Here is a 24543-nt window from a genome sequence, read left to right on the forward strand (position 1 = left end):
CAGCATATGAATATGCTGTTTTTGTATTGAACACATTGTTACGCCAAAATCATGTATTCAAAGTATGTTTACTTCAGTTGATGAAAGATTGCATATCTGACACAAATGCAGTGAGTACATGATATATACAGCTGACAGGTAAATGTGTATTCGTCAAGTATTTATAGACCACAGACATTAAGAGTATGCATGTAAACATTTTAATCTGACAATAAAAATGTTGTAATTATTCCTGTTATTTGTATTACAATATGGAAATATTCAGGCTTAAACCACTGTTACAGGCTATTTTCTTAAATAATTATGCTGTATGTGTTGCATAAATCAACTAAACTAACTCAATTACCTTTCCTGTAACTCGCTCTGGTATCTTTGAAGAGACCAAAATTTGAGGACTTTTCAAAACTGAATAGAGGCAGTGACAGCAACAAAAACAAAAAAATATTATAAAGTTAATAATTTATACTCATACTTAATTGGTTACAACTGTGCAGTTGTGGTGTACCTGTTGTGTAATGATCTAATCTCATTCCTTGCATCTTGGTGGATGTCTTTTTGGAGAAAGTGCATGAGCACCAATCGCTATGACTGTTGATACAATAAAATATAACTGAAATATAATTTCCCCTGTGTCATGAGATTTGCACCATCTCTGTAATTGCAGTTATTATATAATCACTCACAAATAGGTTATGCAAGACATTTGTATAATTTTATGCTCCTTGTGCATGTTTTATTATTACTAATATGTAGCTAAAAGTTTGGGGGTTTTTTTAAATCTTTTTTTAAAGATTTTTTTCTGTTGAAAGATTCATATTTTTATTTGATCAACAAAGATTAGAAGTTATAGTTAATGCATATATAGCGTTTTAAAATATTGCTAAATAAATTATATTCTATTGAATGTCATTTAAAAAATCCTGCACAAAAACATGGTTTTAAAGGTCCCGCTCTTCGCGATTTCATCTTTCAAACTTTAGTTAGTGTGTAATGTTGCTGTTGGAGCATAAATAATACCTGTAAAATGATAAAGCTCAAAGTTCAATGCCAAGCGAGATATTTTATTTAACAGAAGTTCCCTTTCAAAGCCTACAGCGAACGGCCGGTTTGGACTACAGCAGGAAGTGCAGGGATGTAATGACGTCACTAGAAGCGTTTGTTGACTAACCCTCCGCCCACAAGTACACACAAAATAGGGGGCGTGGTCTTGTTGCTCTCCCACGTGGAGAAGAGCGGTGCTTGCATCTCCCCATTATGGTAAGAGGCGGGACCTTTCCGGGCAAAGTGCGCTAAGCTGCTGTCCGATTACAACACGGGAAGCGCTGGCCCAATCAGAACTCGTTACATATTTCTGAAGGAGGGACTTCATAGAACAAGGAAATCATCAGGCCGTTTTTAGGACTGAGGAAACAGCGCTGTACAGATAAGTAAATTGTGTGAAAAATACTGTTTTTTTACACGCGAAACATGAACTCATGTTATATTGCACACTGTAAACATAATCAAAGCTTCAAAAACATGCGAAGAACGGGACCTTTAACAAAAATATTAAGCAGCTGTTTTCAACATTAATAATAATAATAAATGTTTCTTAAGCACCAAATCATCTTATGATTGATTGATAGGAATAAATGTATAATTAGGCCTTCATGTAGGTCACTGACTTGAAAATTTAGAAATCATCGCTCTATTCCCACTTGGCGTTCCTGTGGTTTTGCACTGTGTTAAAAGAAGAGGAAGAGGAGGAGATCTGGGTCTAATCTGTCAGACTCTTCCTAGAGGATCTGTGATTGGATGATTTGTTGTTGCTACCCCCAATAACGACTTTCTGCTGCACAGGAATCTGCTTCATGACCTTCTTCTTCAGCTGACGGGTCTCCTCCGACATCTCATTGGGCTCTGTAGTCTTGAGAGACTGCTTTTCAGAGTTGTCACTGGGACTGTGCATGTGTTCTCCAACACTGGACTCCTGCACAAGGGAGACACTCAGACATTCGTCTGCTCCATCTTTCCCAGCCAGTTGGGAACCTCCTTCTGTCTTGGAAGATTGTCTAGGAATCTGTTATGAAAGAAAACAAAGCCATTCTTTAGTTTTCCACATGTGAAGGATCTCAAAGGTAGCAGAGAGTATGGAATTTGGCAGTCAAGTACTACTGTTCATTCACACGAATGAAGTATTAGCATTAAAAACCGGCAAATGTCCTAGAGCTTTATAGCTGTAATGAAAAACATAAAGTATTCTTTGACTGACATTAACAATAAAGAGAGCCAAAAAGTGTGTACACCACAATAGTGACTTTATATATATATGCATTATATATATATATATATATATATATATATATATATATATATATATATATATATATATATATATATATATATATATATATTTTTTTTTATTTTTATTATATTATTATAACTACTGATTAACTACTGAATAACTGATTACAGCCTTTATATAAACTGACAGCCTGCTGCAAAGGGCAGAGTAACTTTGGTGCCAGACGTAGTGGAGTCTCCTCCTTTTGTCTAGCTATTTTATGGGATCCCCAACAGTCCCAGGCCAGGGGTTAATTAGGGAGGGATGGGTCTGTCTGTGGCCAATTACAACTCTTTGTCACGTTCTCTGACCTCGATCGCCTCCTAAGTCTAAGTGACTAAGCTCTGGGCAACAGTGAAGGCTTAAGATCCATCTCATTAAAGGAATAGTTAACCCAAAAGTTCTGTCATTATTTATTCAGCCTCAAGTTGTCCCAAACTTGTAGGACTTTCTCCTTCTTTTTACTTGTGTAAAGAGATATTGAACATAAAGCAAAACAACCAAATATTAATTCAAATAAACTGCAAAAAAGGGGAAAAGGGCCTAATTGGCAAACAAACACACACAAATCTAGAAGATTTATGACACAGGGTCTGAATGGCAAGGTTCTGGCACAGAAATGGCCAAAGAAAGTTTTGGTGGAATTTTCCTTAGCCAGAAAGAGAAAAGCACCTTATCTACTGCTAAGAACATGAAGTAACGCGTGGCCTCGGCTCTTCACTGTTAACACTGTGTTGCTATCAGAGATCTTCCACTCCAGATTTTCCAGTTAGTTAAACTCACGCAAATCCTTAAGAAACACGCAGACACAAGCATCAACATCTCTCCCTCTCACTTCTACAGATAAGCTCATGAACAAAAACAAAGACACTCTCAGACAAAACAACCCAAATATCTATAGAATGATAAGATCATCTTTGAGACATGACTCAGTTCTCAGTCTACACACATTTGTAAAAACATTATGTGTAACAAAGATACCAAGGCAATAATGTGTTCCCAGAACTCTCTAAATGTGTTTTAATACAACTCTAAAGCAAAATAATGCATTTTGCAAGTTAATTACTGAGGTTAAGATGAATAAACCTTAATTTATGTGTTAGGTTTCAGGTAAGGGATGAGGCGAGGACTCATGTTAATGGGCATTTATTAATAAAAAGTAAATAAAATAAAAATACCCCAAAGAGGAAAAACATAAATAAATTAGGGAGAGCAGGTTATAAAAAAAAGAAACAACACTCAGGTAACATGGTTAAGACAATAGACAGCAGAGCACATGGCACTAGAAACAAATAAAAACAAAGACATGTGCTCAGACATAAACATAACATGAAAACGCAGCCAAAAAAAGCTCTGATCGACTGCACAATCACACAAAACATTACAACATGAAAGCATTTGGCCAATGGAAAACACACAGCAGATATAATGCATCGTGTAGACGAAAGAGTGCACGTCCAAGCTAACTCTGAACCGCACACTTACAATGACAAGACAGGAGTGCCAGGGCTCCAAACTACCCCCTTCAAAAGGGCAAACATAACAACATGACAAACCAGGATGGGGGGAGACAAGGAGGGCAGGGAGGGGAGCCAAGCCAGTGCTGGCAGAACAGCCCTGAAGTCTCTGGAAGGTCCGAAGCCCAGGCGATGACCAGTGAGGGGTGGGAGAGTTGAGCCAAGAAGAATCCGACAGGTCTGGAGACCTGGCAGAGGGCCAGGGCGGAGCCTACACGCTTAAAAATAAAGGCGTTTTTTTGGCAGAGTGTACGATTCCATGAAGAAAATAACCTCTTCATTCCACAAAAGGTTCTATGTAGTGCAAAAAAAAGGTTATTTAGACTATAAAATGGTTAGGGAAATTTTTTTCTGTAAAGAACATTTCACAAAACGGTTCTTTGGGAAACCAATAGTTATTCTATGGCATCACTGTGAAAACTCATTTTTGGTTCATCCTGGCACCTTTTTTTTAAGGGTGTATAGGACAGGCAGAGCAGGCTGGTCAGAGTCGGGCAAGACAGAAAGGAGGGTGAGGAAGGGGAAGGTGAAGCCTTGCTCCATAGAGGAGTAATTATCCCCGAACAGAAATTGTTCAGACCAATGAAATCATCAGGGCGGGCTTTAGACGATGACGGACAGATGATCAACAGTAACGTAATCATCACGTCATCAAAGGGGCTTGGATTATATTTTTTCAAATCGTAAACGGAGAGCTTGTTTGTATCTGCATTCACCTTAACAAGTTCTCTCAGAAATGATGATCGTGTTGGGTAAGTACTCTGTGTATCATTAAATTATTTTATTTTTTTACAACACCGGCAAAGATCGTGTATTCCAGCCTGATTCCAGCGCGCGTGCAGAGAGGGTTGCCAAGTTTTTACAACAAAACCCGCCAACTACTAGCCCTAAACAATAGCTTCTTGGGGGGTTCTCCGGGGGGAAAATGGCGTTTGGGGGGTAAAATGTGTGTTATTTTGGCAAGGTTGCCTGCTAAAATTCGCACTCATCGGTCTATATATCACATAATAGTCGCTTCAACCTGCAGACATAGAAAACAACCCGCGGGGAAAAAACGCGTACTTGGCAACACAGTGCAGTTGAGTTCTGTTGACATTTGACAATGCATCGCTTCGTTGCTCTGATTGGTTGTAGGTCTATCCAATTTAATGTCTTTCCTGGTTCGGTTGAAACACGCCCCATAATCACAGCCCAATGGAGCAGTTTCAGACTCATATTCTGACTAGAATTGAGTATGACCACATCAGGCTAGATGGAGACAAGAGTCTAGGTAGAGTAGTCCCAGGGCGTTAAGGGACAGTTCACCCAAAAATCACCCTCAAGCCATTCTAGGTGTATATGACATTCTTCTTTCAATCAAACACAATCGGAGTTATATAAACAAATATCCTGCCTCTTCCAAGCTCTATAATTCAGAGTGAATGGTACCTTGTTTTAAGCCCCAAAAAGTGTATCCATCATAAAAGTAATCCATACAGCTCTAGGGGGTTAATAAAGGTCCTTTGAAGTGAAGCCATGCATTTTGTAAATAAAAAAAATCCATATTTATAATTTTATAAACTATAATCTAGCTTCTGGTAATGGCCGTTTGTGAAGGCGGAAGAAGTGACCTGAGGCATGACGTAGAATGCAGGAGTAGTGTAAGCTTAGGTGAGAGTAGACGCCTCTCGAGGTTCAAGTTGCGCTTCCGTGTTCACCGTGTTCCGTGTTCATCATCCGTGCCCTCCTACATACTTCCACTCAATTTTCATTTTCCTTCAGTACTACTTCTGGGAGTGCGGTGTATTCTTAGCTTTTCTCCGAAAAATTTTTTACCGGTCCAATCAGCGAACAGAGGGAGTGGCTGAGAACGATGGCGTTGATGTCCTGCGCTAGTTTGAGTTTTAGTTCAGTAATGGCGGCGAAGAAAGATGTCAGTGATAATTGCATTCATGAACATAAAGATGTCAGTTATTGCCGTCCGTTTCTCACGACCCGCGTAAAAATCCCCGGCCGAGATACCTACTGCTTTTGACAAACACGAAGGTCGTGTGAAGATGTAATAGCTGTCCGAATCCACACCTCTGAGTTTTCAACAATATTCTCTGTACAAATGAAATGTATGAGAGTCTGGTAAGACCAGGCTAGGTCAGAGGTCCCTCTTCCACTGAAACTAGATCCATGTACGATCATCACCAGAAGCCAGTAATTATAGTTTATAAAAGTTATAAATATGGATACCAAATGCTACCAAAAACACATTGTATTACTATCAAAAACATTTTACTTTTATGATGGATGGATGGTCTTTTTTTGGACTTAAACAAAAAATGGTACCATTCAGTCCCAATATAAAGCTTGAAAGAGACCGGATATTTTTTAATATACAGTAACTCTGATTGTGTTTGGCTGAAAAAAGAAAGTCATATACACCTAGGATGGCTTGAGGGTAAATTATGGGATCATTTTCATTATTGGGTGAACTATCCCTTTAGAAAGCAGCTGGAGCAGACAAAAGGCTGGCAAACAGGAAGTCAGTGGAGAGGCGTGCACTGCCCAGGCATGCAGGACAACCATGGCCTAAGAACACACAAGAATGCCTAGCCAATGAAAACATAAGCCAGGCATTCTACCAAAACACAAGACAAGAGCGCATGTCGAGACAAAACATGGAGCATGAATGTCCAAACCCGACACTGAACCGAAGTGTTGAGATCCGAACGCCAGACTCCGCACATACAAATTATCACATGGACAAAAGAGCACAATGAGCTAACTCTGAACTGCACACTCACAACGACAACAGTAGGAGTGTCACCAAACTAAGAATAAACCAGCTCAAAGTGACAGAACCCTGACATTATGTAACTACACTCATTAGCATCAGGTCAAACAGCTTGCATGCAGTTCGTTTAATCAAAAACGTTATTTTCCAGATGCTTTCTGGGTATTGTGATGTAATCATCAACACCGCAGTGCCAAGTCCTATCACTTCACGTGTGATGTTTGTGCTAACGGTCTGAGGCTAATTACAATATCAGACCATGTTTCCCAGAAGCACCCAGTGGGGTTTGTCCTAGTGGTGGAAATCTTCCAACGAGACTCGCCTGCTGTTTTTCAAGGAATCCAAGACCAATATGGCAAGAAGACAAATGGGAAACTTTGAATGATTCATTATGTTTCTCTCTGATCTCATCTGGAATACACATTGCAATATTAATCAAGAACAGGGATTTTTAAACCTCTTTTATTACTCGATGACAACTAGGTCAAAGAATCCACTGCATCTATGAATAGGTATTCAGCATTTAATGAGAAAGTAAAGCTCTGCAAGCTGGAATCAGTTTATCATCTTTATCAACCTGCAAATTTAAATGCATATTTAGATTCTTTAAATCCTTTTTGTTTTTTGTTGTAGTGACACATGAAGCCAAGTGTCAAACTGTGCTTTTATTCACAGAATTTGAGTTCCAGTTCCAGTTTGCCCTGCATAAGAGCAAGTTACACAACAATTCCTCAGTACCTTGACACTATAATCCGATTCATTTTATACTCTTATGCAAGTTTTTTTTTTAAGAATTGTCTTATGCTCATCAAGGCTGCATTTAATTGATTAAATATAGAGTGAAACAGTAATGTTATGAAATATTATTTTAAATACCTGTTTGCTATTTTAATATATTTTAAAATAAAATGTATTTATTTCTGTGATGCAAAGTTTTTCGGCATCATTATACTCCTGTGTTCAGTGTCACATGCTTCTTCAAAAATCATTCTAATATGCTGTTTTGGACAAGAAATTATTAATATTATCGATTTTAGTTTGAAGTTGTGCTGCTGTTAATATTTTAATTAAAGTATAATCATAAATTAGACTTATGGTTAGGCTGAGGACAGTTAGACAGTGCCAGGATGTCATTTATACTCCCTGAATCAACATCAGTCCCCGTTTGACAAGTCACCAAAAGAACATCTAAGAATGCACCGAATAGTCATGATTTAAACCATTTGTCTCCGTGTCAGCTGACTTCTCAGCTATGCGTGACATATTTATATATATATATATATAGAGGGCTGAATTATTTTATATATATAGAAGCCTGAATTTTCAGCATCATAACTCACATTGTCACATTTGGTGTTTAAGAAAGATCAATGTTGATAACAGTTGTGCTGCTTAATAGTTTTGAGGAAACTGTGAAACTTTTGCTCAATTTGATAAATCCTTGCTGAATAGTATGCATAAAAAATAAACATTACTGTCCTTATTTTGAATAGTAGTAGTATAATTAAAAAAAGACAAATTCAATTACTGTACTTCAGTTTTAAAGCAGTTTTAAAGCAACTTTTTTTTGTTTAAAAAGTTGTTAAATCCAGACAGGAACAGTAGCCCCTCATCTGCTTGCAAAAATAATCCGATCGAGCTCCACCCCATCCGTTTGATTAAATCCTTGTGTGCACCTCCTCTTCATACAATGCTCCACAAATGGGTAGAAAGCATGTCAGCACACGTGCTAATGCTGTGCAATGTATTGTATTCTCAAAAAAAGTGAAACTTAACCCGCTTGACAATAAACTATCAAACAAAAAGCAGGATTAAAATGTATTTCAATTAAATTGTATCAATTGTTTCTACACTCTAACTTTTTTTGTTGGTTTAACTTAAAGTAAGTAACCTGGTTTCCTTACAATTTTGAGTTTATTGAAATAAAAAATTTGATTTGATACAATGAAGGAAATTTGTTTAATAATTAGAAACTCAAAATATGAATGTATCTGAACCACATAAAAATTTGATAAATCATGAAAATAGCACTATTTGTCATGTTTCACTGCGTCATCAGAAATAAAACACAATTACCCAATATTCTTACAAAATCTTTTAATAGTATTTTAATAGAGGTTGTCGAATCTCCAAATTTTTTTATGGTATTAACTAAAAAATTTAATTTCAATGAACTCAAAATTAAGGCAACCAGGTAACTTTCTTTCTAAATATTTTTGTTTAACAGTGTATTGGAACTAAAGATATCCCAAAACCACCAGGCCAGTGTTATATATTTAGTTCAGTTGAGGTCTTACAATATCCCAAATGTTTCCAACTATTTGTAAATCAGGAGAAAATGTATATTTTAACCAAGGATCTGGGATGTCTGAGGGAGTCGCTTGTCAATTGCGTCATATCTGCGTTACCCTCGGTTTATGGTTTTATTTTGCAGAAATGCTTTACTCTTAGCAGTGTGAACAAGTGTCACAGCAGCCGCTGAGCGAACGCACAGACATCATAACATCATTTTAAACACACTCAAATGTATCAAATATGATAAACAGAGCTGTGTTACCTCATACTCATCACCAGAAAAGCAGAAATGGCACCCGTGACTGTGACCCATCATAATAAAAGTCCCGCTGCTCGCAGGCCGTGGGTTGCGTAAAAAACAAAAAAAAATAACGCTCCTGCAGTTATTGAGGTGGAGTTATTCAATGGTTGAACACGGCCTTGCTCAGCTCCTTCAACACTCGGTCCTGCTCTGCTTCCTACTACAGTAACTTTAATAATTGCATTCATGAACATAATTTCCGCCCGAGTCCTATACCATTTCTTTTGCACTGGCTGAAAACCACGTCCCAAGATTCTGCACTCAAACCTGCCGTCATCAAACTATGTCTTTGTTTTGAATAGGCGCACTCTAGCAAATGGAAAAGTTACATAGTGTAGCTTTAAAGTGCCCCGATTATTCTTTTTCGAACATAATCTTTCATTCAATTTGTTAAATTGGCTGTTTATGAATGTAAAATGTGTGAACATTTTCAAAATTCAAAGTGCATGATAAATGGCGTTATTGGGCTTTGTTTTAACGATCTGAGCACATGATATGAAGCGCATGGCACAGGTGCACTCAGGGTGTTTCCATATCCCCTTTTGCTAGTTTAACGAAGGAAAAAATGGTCGCCGCACCAGGGGCATGGTCTTAAAGGGTTGTACCAAATCTCTTTATGAGTCATGGGTGTGTTTTGGGCGTAACATGCAATAAACCGATCGGAGTCTCATCTCCCATTCCCTTTAAAAGCCAGTTGAACAATGGCAGATTGACCATTTTGTGTCTTGTGTGTGTGTGTGTAAGCAGAGTGCAGGTGCGTTGTGTACCTGGCGTACATTACTAACGCACCCTTTACAATAAATACTGAACAATTAACTTTAGACCAGGTTTTTGTTGGACAATGTCCGCAGTCATTTTTATTTGCCTCAAAATACCAGCATGCCAACAATGCTCCTGCACAGACCAGCACCCATGGGTGAACAGGTGGGCACGAGCGTTTTGCCATTTTTTTTTTTTTTTTTTTTTTTTTACTGTTTAAAAATTGTAACTTTCTTTTAGCGTTTTGCCATTTAAACAACATCCCACTGGATGTGAACATGATAATTGCGTCAAGTTGAAACTATCAAAAAACACTTGTGCCGCGCCTGGTGTCGCATTGCGCCGGGTGCATGATAGGGCCCACTGTCTCCCGAAAGAAAGAAGTGATTCTGAACTGCCTGAAATGAGTTGTTATTAATTTCTGTCTTCATTTGCATAAAGCTAAACTACAGTCTACATTCACCAGCACAAACAAAGACAAAGCCATGAGCTGAGACACTAAACAAATACTGAAATTTGGAAAAGGACACCGCTGGCAGGGCTGCCAGGGCAGAACCCTGACATAAGGACTTTAGTACTTAAAACTATGCCAAAGTGTACTTCTTTTTCACAGGCATAATACCAGATATTTTGTCTACTTTTGGTGTACCAACGAAAATAGTTCCCAAATAATGCCACAGCAAAACTAACTGATGCACAAAAATGTATGTGGAGTTTTGTTCCTGAATAAATCACTTGATTCACTTACTCATTCATAAAGACTTGTTATGTTCTTGAATGAATCAGTGTTTTGAATGAATCAGTTGAGTTAATGACTCACTGAGGCAGTCCACCTACTGGCATAACAATGTACCATCTGCAGAAAGAGTGACTGGAAAATCACACCACTAATGCACAGTCTAAAAGTATGACTGAAACATAAACATAGACAAGCAAAGTGAGGTAAACAGTGAAAGGTTCTGGTGCTGTTGAACTTGTATGTCAGCTATACTCCACTAATCAAACTTAAGAACTGAAACTATGCAGATAATAAACTTTCATGCAGTCTCACATGAGCATGACCACGATAGAGATAATAATCAAAACCAAACAGATGTTTTAGTTTTTGGCAGAGTAACCGTGCGCAAGCTGGAAAGCAGGGTGGGGAGCAGCAGCTCATTTGCATTTAAAAATACATGCATGAAAACAGCATTTTTTTTCTTCCACTCAAAAATGGGCATTTACAACATGGTATAATAAATTATCGGTAGGGTATTTTGAGCTAAAAGTTTTCAGATACATTCTGGGGACACCATAGACTTATATTACATCTTGGAAAAACGGACATAATAAGTTTCCTTTAAATTAACCTTTTTACTAAGTGATGTATCCAAGGTGATCTTGAAGAAAGGTCATCATTTATTACAATTATTCAATGTGTCTTTCAGTCTATAGGAAGGAAATAGTCCCCTGTTATGCAGAGCTGGGTGTGTGATCACAGCAGGCGTGGGTGATGAGGTTGAGGTGTGTGTGTGTTTGTTTGTGTCTGTATTTATTGAAGGCGGTCTATTCACATGTGAAGAGTCCACGTGAACTAGATTCCTGATGCATCGAAGCATGTGAGGGAGCCAAATCAAATCAAACCTGAGGATGACTGACTCACCAGCCCATAATAAGAAAGGTTGTGCAGCGCTTTCTCCCTGACTGTGCCAAAGGAACCCAGAACGATGTTGACTCCGTCCTTAGCCAGGCTGAAACTGGTTTGAGTTTTTTTTTTTACATTACCCACCACAGATTCATAGACCTTAAGTAACTGCTGCCCTAATCCACTGACCAGACTTGACAGCCATTTAATCTGCAAGAAAGAGAATAAATAAATCAATAAATATTAATATGAGTGAGCTAGGATGATTAAGCAAACAAACAATCCAATATTTGTCTTATGCTATTATGGAGATTCGTTTAATAAGATACTACAGGCTTTCTGTCAGGACTGCAGATGAAAGTGTTGTGTAATATTGCTTAAATCTCCTAGCCCATCATTAAAAAAGGTCCATAGAATATTGTCAATGGTATAGAGGTGTATGAAGCACTGTTTAACAGATGTCACTTTCAAACCAAGCAGCTTTCTGTTGGTCAATGCAGTGATTTCGAGTAAGCAACATGAACTGCATGGAGAACTTATTTGTCCTCACGCGAAACCCCAGATTGCACAGATTCATATTAAGATTTTGCCTCCAGCATTTATAATGGTAAATTTGATCGCACCATTAAACTATATATGCCTACACATGCACGCAAACAAACAATATTAGGTCATAATGAGATATTGCTTCAGTTTAATGGGGTGTATGAATGTTTACGGTATTACAGTAAATTGCTGGACAAAAACTGAATGCAAGAAATGCCAATACAGCTAAAAAGGCCAATAGTTTAAGTTTATGTAAGTGTTTAATACAACAGTTTTAAATTACTAGAACTAGAGATACCACTAACCTCAAGCTGCTCATGGCCATTATTGGTCATCTCCTTCTGAGGATTGTGCTGGTGTCCGTCTTTCAGAAATGCTGCCACAGAACTCGGGAGCCACAGTATTACATCTCCTATAGTATTTATGGTCTTCATGGTATATTCAACCTTAAAAAACACAAAATCAACATTTACATCACAAACATCAGGGGGTTTATTTAATTTTTAATTTAGTTTTAGCTCTCGTTTTTTAATTTAGTAATATTCAGGCAAGATTTTTCAAAAAAATTAAGTTGAAATGTCTTGTACAGCCAATTTGATTGTGATAAAATGAAAGTTTATTTTAAATCCCTGGCCTTATTCAGTCCTTAAAACTGTCCGTTTGCCAACGTTGCCATGGCGAAATAGGGAGTGAATGCATGTGCCGAGTTACTGGGCTCTCTGTTTGAGTCTACTGGCTTGGCAGAGTGTGGATACATAGTAATTTGGCGTACTAAGTGTACTAATTGAGCGAGCGCTATGCACAACTGCAGTTTCCAAAACAAGGGCCCTCGATTTGCTGTGGGCTCTGTGAAGAGTTGTACAGAATTACACTTCAAACACTTCAAAAAGGAAACATGTGCTCAACACTAAAGCCACATTTTGTTCTTGTTGGAAGGACAAACTAACACTTGAATCCTGTTTGCTGCTTACCAGGGGACTCGCGCCGGGGATCTGTGTGACCAGTTCCTGACCTTGACGTTTGGAGCGCTGAAGCTGTGCAGCTGTCTTCTCAAAGGCACGTCTGCAGATGGTGTCGGCCAGCGCTCTCAGTCTGCTGAAGCTGGGCTTTGGGCCAGAGGATCCAACATCAGGCTCCTGCTCTCCCATACTCCCATCGTCCTCTGCAATAAAAAAATGAAGAAAAAAAACTTAAGTGAGGATATAATAAGCAGAAGGGAGGTATTTAGACTGCTTTCATGTTCTTTTATAGAGATTCAAACACACACATCTTATTCACTCACAATCTGTGACAACATGTGACTGTGAAAAGGGTCACAAATTCCTTTACGCAGCAGAAATAAAAAATAACAATGGAATGAGAATTCATACAGACAGAATAATTTATTGAAAATTTTGGGGTCAGTAAGATTTTGAATGTTTTTGCAAGAAGTTTCTTAAGACCGCCGCCGTTCGCCAGTTTCTGTGTTTACTAGAAGCATGCAAACGCAACTCGGCCGTCGTCATTATGGCCCCGCCCACCGACTCTATACACGATGTGATTGGCCCGACAAGAGTTAGGCGATTACAGCTCAGAAGGGTATTGAGAGTTGCTAGACACTCGCGGGCAGATTAAATTTGCTGCCGCTAGGGTGCGTCTAGATTTCTAGGCTAGTAAAAAACATGATATAGCAAAATATTATTCCAATTTAAAATAACAGTTTTCAGTTTTAAAATATAATTAATTTCTGTGATGTCAAAACTGTAAAAAAATATATTCAATAAAATTATATATAATATTTACAATATAATAATTGAGCAACAAATCAGCATATTATAATCATTTCTGAAGGATCATGAGACACTAAAGCCTGGAGTAATAATGCTGATAATTCAGCTTTGTCATCACAATTATAAATAATATTAATATAGAAAACTGTTATTTTAAATTGTAAAAAAAAAAATTCACATTGTTGTTAATGTATTTTCAAATAAATATATAAATAAATACAATTATTAATTACTTAATTTTTGACGACTACAATAATGCTATGATTTTCCATGTTTTCTTTTCCATTGTTGTTTGTTTTGTGCAGGCTTCACCGTGACATTGTACTCGATATGAGTTACTACTGTAACAACTAGCACCAGTTTCCGATATAGCAGGGGAAAATAAATTATCCTCCAGGCTAAGAAAGGACAAAAACAAAAATATGGGAAAAGTGAGGAACGAGAGTTTCTCAGCATGAAATCTTCAGGTCATAGATGATGTAAGGGTAAAGAAAAAGAAATTCCTCAGGAAGCACTTCCTCTATGCGTATAACCAGAACAAACATAACCCAATGTAATAATGATAAACATAACCACTAAGCTCAGGGCTACAGAAGCATTCAGGCCTTCTCGGTCAATATCCAACATTAAATGCAATCCAATTCAATTTACAAAGGCAGACAAAACACACACTAAACAGATTCTCTCTGCTGAATGTACCATTAAACATGGCCACAGAAAGACACAAGCATGGAAAAAAATGTTCTAACTGTATTGGGATAGAAATAACCGGCAACGTGCTGCTTCTTTAGGGCCATGTGAGGAAGGAATTACCACGTTTGACACACTTTCACACTCATGGATAACCAAAGGAGCTGTACACAGGAAACTTTACTTTTCTGTTTCTAAAGAATTAAAGGAATCATTGCCTCTGAGCAGAGAGTTGTCTAAAGCCAGGTAAATACTATGATTTTGAAAATCCTAAAAGATTCCTCGGAAGTCTTTCCAGTACTTTCCTTAAAAAGTAATGCAATTAGCTACTGTTTTAGAAAGTAACGCATTACTTTTAAAAGTAACTTCTGATAACAGTGATCAGAAGCACATGTAACTCGCACACTTTGAGAGCCAGATTACAAAACCAAAAGTGTCACCATTAAAAGCCATGTTTCAACCACACACAACTATAATGATGTTCTCATAATAATTTTATGTAGCCTTTATGACTGTATTTTCCTTCTCGAAGTTTCAATCATATTTCAAGCAATTCAAAACCATCATGGCAGAAATTATACATTATTTATAATCTAACGACAACATTAAAGATGAAAATAGTGGTATACGCCATAGGTGAAGTGAATACTGCAGAATATCTTTTACTCACAGCACCTGTTAGTGTGTAGGATTATGTTAGGCAGCAAGTGAACATTTTGTCTTCAAAGTTGATGTGTTAAAAGCAGGAAAAAAAGAGTTTGACAAGGGACAAATTGTGACGGCTAGATGACTGGGTCAGAGCACCTCCAAAGCTGCAGCTCTTGTGGGGTGTAACTGTGAGCACATGAGCATCACATCTGTCCCAAAGTGGCCTGGTCTGATGAATCACCTTTTCTTTTACATCACGTGGAGGGCCGGGTGCCTGTGTGTCGGTTACCTGGGGAACACATGGCACCAAGATGCACTATGGGAAGAAGAGAATCTGTGGGATGCGCTGAGCACCGATCCATGGAGGCCCCACCTCACAACTTCCAGGATCTGCTGCTAACATCTTGTTGCCAGATACCACAGCACACGTCGCTACAGGGCAGGGATGTTTTGGCAGCAAAAGGGGGACCAACGCAGTATTAGGATGTTGAAAGGGGGATTCTGAAATCTACTGCCACTTCCTTATACCTGTATATAGTACATATATCCTAATTAACTTCATAATTAAAACCTTAATCAATATTTATCTTGCTATATTATTATAATGAATATTTCCAGTTATGATTCTGATTTATGTTTCTTGTTTTCTAAAGTGTGTATTTGGTCTCTGAGGAGTGACTGAGGGTCTGGCCTAGAGATGTGTGATGTATCACTAAACACTTACAACAAGGTCGTGTGTTTGGATTTTTGAGGTATCACACACCCCTAACATGTCAGGAGTGCAGTAACAGAGATGAAATATGGATTTGTCTTTCATTTAATTTATTATATTTTATTCCTTTTATATTTCCTTTTACTAAAACGTAAAGAGTCAATAAGAATATTGCCTGTACTATTGTGTGTCCCTCTCACTAAAAGAAAGCACATGTTATCAGTATGTTTTGGTTAGAACTGGAGCTTAATCAGCTCCAACCTTGGAGAGACTGTGTATCTGTGTAGGTCTGCAATATTCTATGGTACAGATCAGTGTTGAGAATGGTGTACAATGGGCACCCTAAGACCCTAAGAGATGGGTGGACTTGTTGTTCTAGGCAAGCTGGTGGCTGCTCCAGATCTGGAAGATCACTACGGGCCTAATTTCTGGGGTGAAAGCGTCAACAAGTGACACATCTATGGAAACGTGCATCAGATTAAAGGTGGGGTAAGTGCTATCTGGTAACCGTTGTTGGTATTTCAAACCACCCTATTTTGATAGCGCCGCCCCAGACATATGTAAACCCAGAGGCATCAATGCCATGGCAGAATCTCTGTGTATCTAATCCAGGTCAAATATTCAATGAAAAAGTCATCCCTTCTATCACAAAAACACAAACTGCTCTTGTGAACAACTAGAAAGTACACGAGCAAGACAGTCCAACTTACGTACATTTCACATTTATGACAAGATTAGAGTTACAGCAATCACAAAAACACACACAAACCGTTCTCATGAACAACTCGATAGTACACAAGCACACAGTCCAGCTAACAACATATTACAATTATGACAAGATTAGAGTCATAGCGATCACAAAAACACAAACTGTTCTCATGAACAACTCTGTAGCACAAGCCGACAGTCCAACTAACGACATATTACAATTATGACAATATTAGAGATAGCGATCAAACTGTATAGAACACAGGCACGACAGTCCAGCTAACAACATATTACAATTATGACTGGATAAGGGTTATAATAGATCATGAAAAGAGTAAGCAAACATATATTAGGAGTATAGTATCTTACTTGTCGGAGACATTGTGTGAGCTGATGCTTGAAGCACACAGGAGATTTAGATGCTCCATACGGTGTGGAATTGAACGGGTCTTTATCATCGCTGAAGTGTTGCACCCCTAACAATGTTATGCCTGATCTGTGTATATCGGGCTATACCGATATGGTGGACGATATCTTGTGCATTCCTTTGATGTATATGCCTTTAATTTTAGAAACAGATTTATTTTTATGTTTTCAATTTATTTTGTAATATATTACCATTTAGGTTTACTTTATTTTTAATTTCAGATTTAGTTTAGTTTTAGTTAGTTTTTATTTATTTGCTTATTACCCTAATTTAGACTTGTTTGTCATAATTATGATTTCTTATGTCACAATTAGGATTTACAATTTTTATTTTTCTTGTGAAAATGGGCTACTAGTTAGACCATCCACTTGTTTAATTTTAGTTAAAGATAGTAACCCTATCTCTTATGAGACTTCAAACACTGACAGTGAAGTGGAAAGAGCCAAAGTTCAAAGCCTGAATATTTCAGTTCTATCAGACACTGAGGACAATGTAAAAGTAACCATTTAACAACAGTAAAAGATACTAAAAATGATGTGATGAAACACCCGCTTTAAAACATCCTAATAACAGATGACGCAATTTGAAGCCATGAATGTGAATACGTGCCTCCGGACACATCTCTGTAGAGGAACCGACACACTGTGAACATTTAAAGATGAAATATTACAATAAACAGAGAGCAAAGAGGACACAACGCTACTATAGTTCTTCTAGGCAATGAGTCACACTCACCAGACTAGATCAACACTTATTCAATCCAGAACTCTATATTAACTTTCTCTACGACTCCAAGACTTGAACCACAACAATACAGTCCACAACACGAACACAATAAAACATTTTAATATGACTGTGTTTGATAGAAAAAATAGAATTGCAAAGACAATGTTACAATACAATTGCTAAATGGATAGTTTACCCTTAAGAAAGGAAAATATATTTACTAATATATTACTTGAAATATATTAAAATATAAAATATTTTGGAAATACATGGAATAATATATTGATATTATATATTATGCAGTCATGTTATATATTGCAAAATATACAAATTAATGCTGCTTTCAATATATTGCAATATATTGGAAAATATAAATATTAAATCCCATATATGTGAATATATTTCCTAATTTATTACAAGATATTTTCCAATATACTGCAATATATTTTTGTTTTGTAAGGGTAACTAGTATGGAAATATATTTCTGCCACACAAGAAAACAATGCTTTGGTGGATCATAATTATGAAATAAAAGTCAAAATTATGAGAAAACAATGCAAAAAAATGTTATAATTATGACCGCATATTTTGACATTTCATAATTATGATTTACTAAAATATTACTTTTTTTCTTATGTGGCAGAAATGACCTTCCATAAACAAGACATGGTTCAACAATAGAGAAAAAAACAGAGCAAAAGCAGTGTAGTCAAATTTGATAAAATGATTATGCCCATATACAAATGTATCTAATAAATCAAGTTTCAGCAATTTAACAATAACGCTTCGGCGACATCTAGTGTCTCGCTTTAAAAGCACATGTGCTTTGCCACATTGAAGGCTTAAGAAATTGTAACACTCATATTCTGTAAGCATAAAAATATTCTTAGAGAATATGTAAGATATTCTGATTTGTATTCTTTCATATTCTGAAAGATAAAAAAAATAAGCATATTTCATTTGAATACCTGTCTCAGCTGAAGATTCAGGAAGGACATATTCGACCAGGTTCTCCGTCAGACTCAGAGCCCTGTTGGCTCTTTGCTCGGCCAGGTAGACAAGCTTGCTGTTAAGGACATACTGTATGCCGTCACTTATGGCATTCTTGCTCTGCTGGTACCCAGTAGATACCTTTCCCAACACAACGTTAGAGGTGTGTTTGACTGGAATGGCAATACCATCCTTGGCGGTTTCCAAAGTTGAAGACATCAGCTCCTTGATATTTGATGCCAGCTATTGTGGAGGAAGCAAACAAAATACTTGCATTTTAAATGTCTGCCCACAATTAAAAGCAATCCAGTTAACAACTTGGAGAGCAGTATTAAGACAACAGTTTTCAGAACCACATTACCTCTGCAGGTGGAGACTGCAAGGCCGGTACCTTCTCCTCCAGGCGGTCCAGTCCTCTGCAGGCAATTGAGTTGGCTGCTATAACTATGAATAATAGATTTTCATACAAATGCAGTGTTGATGTTTTATAACTTGAGAGTGAAACATACAAATATAGGCTATTAACACATCTTTTTTTTATTGATGTAGGCATATGCTGATTCATTTGATGAAAATATTACCTAGCCAGGTATTATTGACCAGGACTTTATTCCACAGAAAGGGGGACAGGTAAAATTGCTTTCTCTCTAGAGATAAGTATGGATTTAAAAGTTTGTGACAACTTTTGATGATGGCGTGACAACGGCGATAGATAGATAGATAGATAGATAGATAGATAGATAGATAGATAGATAGATAGATAGATAGATAGATAGATAGATAGATAAGATAGATAAGATAGATAGATAGATAGATAGATAGATAGATAGATAGATAGATAGATAGATAGATAGATAGATAGATAGATAGATAGATGTTGGCAGATTAGTATTTTAGTTTATACAATTAATTAAGACCTAATACATATATTTATTTGGATATTTAGTTGAATACATTGAAATTTTAGTGTCCCCAACTGAGCAAACCAAACCAAAGATGACAGTACTGAACGTGCCACACCAGACTACGAAATATCCAACTATTATCTCATTACAAAAAGGAAATCACTTGCGAGCCATAGTTCTAGTAACATGTAATTTCATCTCTCAGCAGATTAGTCTTGTGTAACGATCAAGTGGGTCCTTGAAGGGTTCAAATATTTAACATTGTTGCCCAATTATTTTAATCACAAATCAGAGTTCAATTTTGCAATGCCAGACTATAACCCTGACTGCACTGCATTTCTCAATTTGTATTTGAATTCATGTTACACATTTATTTGTACAAAATAAGCAGGAGAACAGAAAAAAACAGCACTTGGCCTTTATTAATTATAGACTATCGTTGAATTTAAATAAATAATCGGTTATTGTTATATTTTGATATCATATTAGATCACTATTAAATTAATTTTTCAAGTAAGAGGCATCTACAAAACCAGTCATATGGGTAAAAAAATTTTTTTTTTAAATAAACGTAAAATTTATATTTATGGTAGGAAATTAACCAAATATCTTCATGGAACATATTCTAATGATTTTTAGCATACAATTTTTAGCATTTGACCCATATAATGTATTGTTGGCTATTGCCATACCCGTGCGACTGATGACTGGTTTTGTATTCCACGGTCAGCCACATAAAGATTCAATTTTGGTTTGAGTTGAAAAATATTATGTTTACATTCCACCGGGTCTAAACAGACCGTGAACTGCAAAAGTTTAATTTAATGCTTTAGGAAGGTTAATCCAGTTTAACAGCATAATGGATGAGTTTTTATTAAAAATACAAAAGATTTGAAGACTTACGCTGAGGCTCCAGTACATGGAGGGCAGGTTGCATACTCCATACAGCCAAGCTGCCAGCCCTGCTCACACCTCTCTCATACAGCCCACACACAGACCTTAGGATGGGATGAGACTGTTTTGTACGGATGTATGTCTTCTCAATGGATTCAAGAGCAGCATTGACAGATCGAAGATTGACGATTCGAAGAAATACATTCTGTAAGGAAAAACTTGTCATTTCAACAGTATAGTCATGAATATGAATGCAAAAGTTTCTTATTTGGCTTTCTACCAGTTTTTAATCCAGCCATACTTTTTAAGTCCAACCTTTTAATAGCCTATACAACTGCTGATAAACAGCTCTGACCCTCAAAAAGAACACATGCATTCATATAATAAAAAGGTGAAAGACAATAACCTTAAAAAAAGAAAAAACTGAGCTATCCGCAGAAGGACACCACCTGTCAGACGTTGAAACATTACCTGATCCTTCAAAACTTCACCGGTTCCCTTTTTTTCAGACGCCATCTCCAGAAGTCTTCAATGAGCTGCAGAAATATGTGGAGAGAAACTTTAGCTGGTCTAATCCCACATCTACACAAACATCTCGTGACAGATTTATTAGATCATGAGTAGGCTATGCTGCATTCTAAAGCATGTGTAAGTCTAGTGATCTTACAGTAAAGCTCAGTGTAGAAGACTGTCATCAACAAATCACAGTATTCCTCTGAGTCTAAACTACACCCACTGAACACTGGCAACAATATCATGATTTCAAAATCTCCCCCTAAATTATGCAAATGTTTTCTTTTTTTTTATTGGTAAATTCCAAAGTCTGTATTTGCCATGACAAACTGAACTACGTTTATATCTACATGTGCAACAGATCTTAATAGCATAGCAGAAGAAAAAAAAAAACTTTTTTACTAGCAGAAAATACAACTTTTGCCTGAGGCATCGGCCCTGCTGAAAAATAGTCTAAAAACTTAGAATTTAGATTAAGAGCAGCTAATCTCAGCCTAGCCTTACCAGAGGAGACCTGCTAGATGAGTTGACAAACTAGCCTAACAAGGCTAACCACAAAACCAGCAAAAAATCTTAAACATCTTGGTATTAGGATATTGTTTTTGGCAGGGCAAATGCAGTCTATTTGATAGAGGCTTGCAACGGTGGCTGAAATGACCACCACAGAGCTACATTTTACCGACATATGCAGCATGCTAAGTAACACCTGTTTTTCACTGATGTAATAACACTACAACCACTAGATGCCAGTGTTCCACAAGCACACTATTACTTTCGCTATATTTAATTATTGCCACTAGATGTCAGAATTTCTTCAGCTCCAGTTTCTACCACATTCAACCTAAAACTGAGCCACTGATACTTTTCAGATAACGAACAAAACTATAAAACTTAGGTTGAATGCATTTACACATGTAAGGAATGACATCTTAACTAGCTTTCTGGTATTTAAGATGGTTTCAGAGAAATGTTTATAGAGGCTGACAGTTGTGAGAGAAAATTGTGTATAAAATATACGATTCCCAATAGCATGAGCAATTGATGCTAATTGGTGTACAGCGTTCATATTTTAAATTTAAAAAATACCGCTTTAACTTTAAATTTTAATTCTCTGTATATTAAATGTATGTATAAGCTTATTTGGTATTAGTTATTTTTAAACAAAAAATGTAGAAATCAGAAACCCTTGTTATTAGGAACACCATTATTAGCAGTGATAAAGAAGCATCATTTAGGCCCTTTAAAGGTGCACTGTAACATTTTTTGCAGTAAAATATCCAAAAACTAATAGGCCTGTGTTATATCCTATTTTGTTCAGTTGAGTACTTATATAACAAATATTACCAACTACTTGTAAATTGAAACTAGAAAATGGCTATTTTAACCAAGGAACCGGGGCACGTGATGGAGTCGCCTGTCAACTGCGTCATATCGGAGTTACCATCAGTTTCTGTTTTTATTTTGCAGAAATGCTTTACTCTTAGCGGTGTGCAACAAGTATCTAATATGATAAAGAGCTGCGTTACCTCATACTCATGACTAGAAAAGTGGAAATGACACCGGCAACTGTGGCATTATAAAAGTCCCGCTGCTCACGAGGTGTCTGTTGCATTCATCTTATTAACAATCGCTCCAGCGGCCTTGCTCAGCTCCCACAACACTCGGCCCTACTCTGCTTCATACTACAGTAACGTTAATAATCTCACCAATTAACATAATTTCTGCACGAGTCCTATCTAGATTGTTTTTCACCGGCTGTAAGATCATGTCCCAAGATTCTGCAATCAAACTTGCTGCGACGCCTTTGTTTTGAACAGGCGCCCTCTAGCGGACGAAAAAGTTACACAGTGCACCTTTAAGTTTTTTTTTTTTTTTTTTTAATAATTCATTTTATTTCAGTTAACTTACGTCTTAAAATCCCCTTATTAAAACATCACACTTTTAGTGTGACTGTTTAAATTAGTCCAATTTAGCGATGACTTGATGAGTAGCTATCAACGTTGCTACCAAGCTGTTGCCAATACCCAATTTTAAAGAGGGGAAATTTTATGAAAAACAGTTGTGGTCCAATGTCAGAAATATGTAAATGGGGGAAAAAAAGGTATGTTTAATGAATTATTTCTATTAATGTTCTCTCTCTCTCTCTCTCTCTCTCTCTCTCTCTCTCTCTCTCTCTCTCTCTCTCTCTCTCTCTCTCTCTCTCTCTCTCTCTCTCTCTCTCTCTCTCTCTCTCTCTCTCTCTCTCTCTCTCTCTCTCTCTCTCTCTCTCTCTCTCACAAACACACACACACTACAAGACTATATGACTTTACTATACATATATATAAATGTGCATAAAAAGTCTGAGATATAGTTGAAGAAATGTAAATTGCTGCCATTTGGAGTAGTAGACAAATGTGGGTATTTTCTTTGCCTACAAGTTTCAGACGTTTAGCTAAAAAAGGGTAGTTTTAGGTTCTGAAGAAAAAAAGTATTACACCATACCCGGTCTCCCCTACACTTATTGATATTTATTTTCATGTGAGTATTTTTATTATGATTTATGGTTAGTTTAATGATTATAAACACAAGGTTAACCATGGAAAACCAAATCTATATTTATTGCATTAATATACCATCAATAAAAATAAAGCTGGCACGAGTTATGCCTAATTAAAAACTAAAGTCTCTTTGGATGTTATCCATTTCTAAAGTGAGCTACAGTACATGTAGGATAAATGTATGTGACAACGTTTCTGCCACATCTCTCTGACGCGGTGTAATACGTCAATGCCCAAATTTCTCACTTCCTTTCATTCACTCCCCATCACTAGTTATTAGTATGGTGAAAACCTTCCTGTTGCATTGATGTTGAGAAGGTTATGAAAACTGTTCATTCCTTTTAGTTCTGCTCAATACTACTCAAATGCATTGAATGATGAATACAGCCATAAAAAATATCCTCAATATGATTCAACTTGGAAAATTATGACTCACTGCATTGAATTTTGGATTGTATGATTGGAAACACCTTGAACTGGTCATTTCAATAGGGATCACTGATTAAGGATTAGCTCAAGCACAGCACAATTAGTTTAGACTTGGCTAGATTATAATAAATGTATGTCAGTTTTATGTAAATGAGGAGAGATTCAGGCAAAATTACTTTGTCCATTATGCCAACTAAATAATTGTAATTTGCATTTCAGGGGCACATCGTGACAGAGGTGTGCTTGCGCTGATAATAGACTCTGTGTGTGTGTCTCACTCAATGATGTGGATCCAGCTGTCCGTGTGTAATAGCATCTGAAATGTGTTTACAGTCCCTTGGAAGGATCAGCCACATTGGGAGATGATGGTGAGAAAAGCAAATACTGTTTTTTTGTCAATAAAGACAAATATGGAAGACTGTATATAATGAGTCCGATACCATTCAAAGCCGATATCATCATC

The 24543-nt window shown here is 36.9% G+C and overlaps 1 protein-coding gene across 2 annotated transcripts; it reads right to left on the reverse strand.

Annotated features, from left to right (window-relative positions):
* Positions 1 to 49: 49 nt before the first annotated feature.
* plin1 (perilipin 1) lies at positions 50 to 21634 on the reverse strand. Of its 2 annotated transcripts, none has more exons than XM_067418940.1 (9): positions 21616 to 21634; positions 21070 to 21134; positions 20608 to 20803; positions 19161 to 19243; positions 18778 to 19042; positions 13101 to 13291; positions 12435 to 12575; positions 11602 to 11793; positions 50 to 2059 (listed from the first exon to the last, which is right to left on the reverse strand). In XM_067418940.1, the coding sequence occupies exons 2-9, from the start codon at positions 21112 to 21114 to the stop codon at positions 1757 to 1759; spliced, it is 1416 nt and encodes a 471-aa protein (XP_067275041.1). In that variant the 5' UTR covers positions 21115 to 21134; positions 21616 to 21634; the 3' UTR covers positions 50 to 1756. The 2 variants fall into 2 exon arrangements, with proteins under 2 accessions (XP_067275041.1, XP_067275040.1); XM_067418939.1 differs by lacking the exon at positions 21616 to 21634 and adding an exon at positions 21266 to 21344.
* Positions 21635 to 24543: the final 2909 nt, after the last annotated feature.

Source organism: Pseudorasbora parva, chromosome 16, assembly GCF_024679245.1.
Source record: "Pseudorasbora parva isolate DD20220531a chromosome 16, ASM2467924v1, whole genome shotgun sequence".
Taxonomy (NCBI): Eukaryota; Metazoa; Chordata; class Actinopteri; order Cypriniformes; family Gobionidae; genus Pseudorasbora; species Pseudorasbora parva.